Genomic DNA, 5057 nt, shown 5'->3' on the forward strand with positions numbered 1-5057 from the left:
CGTGCCTGTTTGTCTGCCTCTGCTCTCGGGTTCGCCCAGGAGCGGGACTCTGGTCTGCCCGTCCTGGTGGGCAGCGTGGTGCGGAGGGGCACCTGCCTAGTGCCCTGGGGCAGAGCCAGGAGCAACTGGCAGGGGAGGGGCAGCCGGTGTTGGCCTGGGGCTTGAGGTGGGAGGGAGAATTTTGGTTGCTGTCCCATGGCACAGGGACCCCCATCCCCCTTCTGCCAGGGCACCCTGATCCCTCCCCAACAGACTGTATCCCCTCAGCCCCCCTTTGTGAGGGCGTGGGGGCTGTTTTTCCAGGCATCCCTTGCCCGATGCTGAGATGCAGCTGCCTCTGGGGTGGCGTGTGTTGGCTGTCTATACAGGGATCCACCATAAGGGACGTGTTTGTCCCCTGCAGCCAGCTCCCCAATAACTCCGCTCCTACACCCCATCAGGGAGCCCCAGAGCTGGGTCCCCCAGGACCTCCTCCTAGCCTCCCCACTAGGAGACCCCCAGAGCCAGCTCCCCCTTACCCCTGCTCCCAGGCCTCCATCTGGGCCCCCCAAGATCCAGCCCCCCCATAACTCTGTGAATTTGAACTCTGCCCCGCAGGAGCTGCCTGGCCTCCCTGCTGACGTATCAGGCTGTGGAAATCAGAGCTGTGTGGCGCTGACTCAGGACAACAGGAGGAGCTGACCCGCTCACAGGCCAGCGCCCCACGGCTTTCGTTTCCCCGTCCCTCTCCCACACGGCCGGGAAGAGCAGGACGAGGATGGGGCCGCGCGGCTGGCTCTGCCTGCTCTGCCTGGTGCTCCCCTGGGTGCTGTGCCAGGGCACCAGCCGCACCCAGCCCGAGCAAGTGCATCTCTCCTACCCAGGTGAGGCTGTCGGGGCCCCGTCTCCAGGCTGGGGGACCTGGGGGGAGGCTGGGAGCCCAGCTCCACGGGATTATTAATGTTTATATCACTGGGCCTGGGGTCCCCAGCTTTGGGAGGGGAGTGGGGTCTAGTGGTTAGAGTGGGGGCTGGGAGCCAAGATTCCTGGGTTCTATCCGAGCTCTGGGAGGGGAGTGGGGGCTAGTGGTTAGAGCAGGGGGGCTGGGAGCCAGGACTCCTGGGATCTATCCCAGCTCTGGGAGGGGAGTGGGGTCTAGTGGTTAGAGCAATGGGGCTGGGATCCAGGACTCCTGGGATCTATCCCAGCTCTGGGAGGGGAATGGGGTCTAGTGGTTAGAGCAGGGGGGGCTGGGATCCAGGACTCCTGGGTTCTATCCAGCTCTGGGAGGGGAGTGGGGTCTAGTGGTTAGAGCAGGGGGGCTGGGAGACAGGACTCCTGGGTTCTGTCCCAGCTCAGGCAGTGACCACTTTGTCTCGCTTCAAGTGAGTCCCTTCCCCTCCCTGTGCCTCAGTTCCTGCAAACTGCAAACACTTCCCTGTCTCAGTTCCACGGTGTTGGTGAGATGGGCGAAGGTTGAATCAGTTTCCCAGGCAGATCCAGCTCCTTGGAAACCAGGGTCTGGTTCCGGGCCTGGCCATAGGCCCAACCGGAGGGTCGGAGCCAGAGGATGGTGCTGGACCGGGGTAGGAGTGGATGGAACCGGCTCTGTGTGGAATTGGCCCTCGTAGCACCTAGACCGAGCCGGTGTGGGGAGCAGGCCGGCGTCCCGGGGAGGACTTGGGCTCTGAGCGCTCACCGGGCTGTTCTAACCCTGGCAGGCGACCCCACCGCCATGACCGTCACCTGGACGACCTTCGACCCGGCCGGCTCCATCGTGGAGTTCGGCCTAGAGCCAGGCGAGGTCTTCACCACCTCCGCCAAGGGCCACGCCAGCCGGTTCGTGGACGGCGGGTGGTTGCGCCGCAGCATGTTCATCCACCGGGTCACCCTGCGGGGCCTGGCCCCTGGGCAGCGCTACGGTGAGTGGGGGCCCGGCCGCAGCTCCTCTCCTGGCAGTGGGCGGGGGGCCCGGCGCACTGCAGACTTCATCCGCACCGAGCCACCAGATGAGGGACAGAGACACGGGGGCAGGGCTGGAGAACGGGCTGCACACGGGAAGGGGAGACCTGGGGACACGCACTGATGGGGGGGCGCCCAGACACCCTGCCATGCTCCCTGACGCCTCGTCACACTCACACGTGCCCCGACACACGCACACGCCCAGCCACGTGCGCACGCACTGAGAGGTGGGGCACACACACAAGCCCAGTGTCACCCAGCAATATCCACCATCACCAGGGCCAAATCTGCGTTGGGCCCAAATACACCCCAACCCCGAGCACTCAGCCCCCCCCCACACACACACGGCAGGGGTCTAGGGTGACCAGATGTCCTGATTTTAAAGGGATAGTCCTGATTTTGGGGTCTTTTTCTTATATAGGCTCCTATTACCCCCCACACCCTGTCCCGATTTTTCACACTTGCTGTCTGGTCACCCTACAGGCGTCTGAGTCTCTCCCTGCTCTTCCCCTGTAGCTTATCGCTGCGGGAGCCCGCTGGGCTGGAGCCGGCTCTACGGCTTCCGGGCTCTGCAGAATGGCACCAACTGGAGCCCGCGTCTCGCTGTCTTCGGTGACATGGGGAACATCAACCCCCAGTCCCTGCCCAGGCTCCAGCGCGACACGCAGCAGGGCATGTACGACGCGATCCTGCACGTAGGTCGGTGTCACGCCGCGCTCCCCCCAGGTTCCTGGGATCGGGGCTGGAGAAGGGACGGGCTCAGGGGGCGGGGATGGGACACGGGGCCTTTTCCCTCTAGGGGGCGCTGGTGATCCGGCCCCAGGGCAGGAGACTGGCTGGCTCAAGGGTCAGGGAATGGGACATGTGGCCTTTCCCCTTTAGGGGGCGCTGGTGATCTGGTCCCAGGGCAGGGACTGGCTGGCTCAGGGGGCAGGGAATGGGACACGGGGCCTTTTCCCTCTCGGGGGCGCCAGCTCCCATCCCATCCATGTCAGGAATGACCGACAGTCATCCCCATCTCATGACCCGTTGGTGCCCCCTGGAATGAACTCGTTGGGTCTGTGTCCAGGGCCCACGTCCCCCAAAGCACCGCCAGGGGCGCTAACTGCCCCCCTCTTTGGGGATCTCAGCCCAGGACTGGACTCACCTCTCAGTTTAAGGAGCACCCCTCTCCCCTCCAGAGATTAGGGCAGGATTCAGGGGGCATCAAACCAGCACTGTTGGCTTAATAATCGGGGGGGGGGACCCCCAATCTGGGTAAAATCTCCCCCAGGCCCCCCCCCTGCCCCCAGGGCAGAGCAGCCGATTCACTGTGATCCTCTTGTCTTCCCCAGGGGATTTTGCCTATGACATGGACCAGGTAAATTCTGTAGCCACGCTGCCGCCTGTGCCTTCCCTTCTCCTCCGGCTGCGCCCCATCCCGCTCCCCTCCATGTTCGGGGGGCTGGCCCCACTCGCTGGCGTCTCTGCGGTGGAGATCCAGGGCCGACGTCGGGAGGGATCCCCCAGGAGAAGGGGCTGTGTGCTCAGCTCCCAGGGTTTCTGGGCCCCCATGAATGCACGTCCACCTGTGTGCGTCCCCACCCGGCCTGGTCGGGTATCTCTCCCCTGCATGTCTCATGGACTCAGCGAGGTTTACAAAGCTGCTCCAGCCCTGGAGCTAACCCAGCTGGCAGAGGCTGGCACGTGGGTTTGATTCCCGTACACAGCGACTGGCCCAGGAGGCCGGTATTATGAGCCCAGGCCCAGGGGAGATTGGAGCTGCTTTGGGATGTGCCAGGGAGCTGTGTCGCCTACAATGGGAATTGAAGCAACAATGGCAGGCGGGTTGGGCCCGTCCACCCCACTCCCCATCCTTGCCCTGGTGGCCATGTATGCAAACCCACACGCGTGTTGCATTTGCACACGGATCTGCCCACCCATTTCCATGCACGTGGCCATACAGCCCCCAGGTGTGTAAATGCGCTCCGAGGGCACAGCATTCCCAGGTGCCTCAGCTGATGCGACTCTCTCTGGGGTGTAGTGTAACGCCAGGGTCGGAGACGCCTTCATGCGCAAGATCGAGCCCGTCGCTGCGTCGGTGCCGTATATGACGTGCCCGGGGAACCACGAGGAGAAATAGTGAGTGGGCGGATCTCGCACGGGGTGCCTATGGGCGCGACGGCTGGCTCTGCCCCTCCCTCACCTCAGCCACCCCCCAGCTTTCTCCCCTTTCCCCACCCCAGACGCTGCCCGTGGATTCCCTCCCAGCCTTGGCCACAGACCTCTGGTGGGGTTTATTTGCTCCATGCTTGAACAGCGCCCCCTGTCGGACACACGCAGGACGTGCCCCTGCAGGGAACTGCCAGAGCACCTGGCTCAGACGGGATTTATGGGTCTATACTGGCCTGATGGGATTATGGGGGAGGGGGATTTGTTGTCCTGGGAGCCTCTCAGCCTGCGGTTGGGGCGGGGGAAGAGGTGGCGGAGCCGGAGGTGTCTCCATCTGCTCCCGGGAGAGGGACTAGGAGCGGCAGCCTAGAGGCCAGGGTGAGGGGTGCATTACGGATGCTTGAGATGCCAGTCTGGGAATTGGGAGGGGGGAGGATTAAATCCACCCCCCCACACCCTGCCTCACACACATCCGCTGCAGCCCTAATTGTTCTTTCCCCCCCCAGCAACTTCTCCAACTACCGTGCCCGATTCAGCATGCCCGGTGACACGGAGGGCCTGTGGTACAGGTGAGCACCCCGCCTGGCCCCCAGGGGGCAGCGTTCCAGCCCCAGGCGCCCGACCCCGGCAAAGGTGCAGGGGGATAAGAACACCAGGGGCAGGACTCTCTGGGCCTGGCTGTGCTTGGTTAGAGTGGGGGGCCGGGGGGCTGGGACGCCTGGGTTCTATCCCCAGCTCTGGGAGGGGAGTGGGGTCTAGTGGTTAGAGCAGGGAGGCTGGGAGTCGGGCCGCCTGAGTTTTATCCCCAGCCCTGTAAGGACAGTGGAGTCTAGTGGTTAGAGCAGGGGGGCTGGGAGCCAGGACTCCTGGGTTCTATCCCCAGCCCTGGGAGGGGAGCAGGGAGGACTGGGAGCCGGGTTCTATTGCTGCTACTGACTCCCTGTGTGTGTTGAGGGGCATGCTGC

At 64.0% G+C, this 5057-nt stretch overlaps 1 protein-coding gene across 1 annotated transcript; it reads left to right on the plus strand.

The window, feature by feature from the left end:
• Positions 1 to 601: 601 nt before the first annotated feature.
• On the plus strand, positions 602 to 4661 carry LOC113405183 (acid phosphatase type 7-like; the record flags this gene model as incomplete). Its single annotated transcript, XM_026646125.1, has 6 exons — positions 602 to 863; positions 1701 to 1901; positions 2458 to 2640; positions 3276 to 3301; positions 3965 to 4062; positions 4599 to 4661. Coding segments are annotated over exons 1-6 (677 nt in total), but the record flags the coding sequence as incomplete, so codon positions are not given.
• Between the last annotated feature and the right edge of the window lie 396 nt (positions 4662 to 5057).

Source organism: Terrapene carolina, unplaced genomic scaffold, assembly GCF_002925995.2.
Source record: "Terrapene carolina triunguis isolate 2854851 unplaced genomic scaffold, T_m_triunguis-2.0 Scaffold34093, whole genome shotgun sequence".
Classification (NCBI taxonomy): domain Eukaryota; kingdom Metazoa; phylum Chordata; order Testudines; family Emydidae; genus Terrapene; species Terrapene triunguis.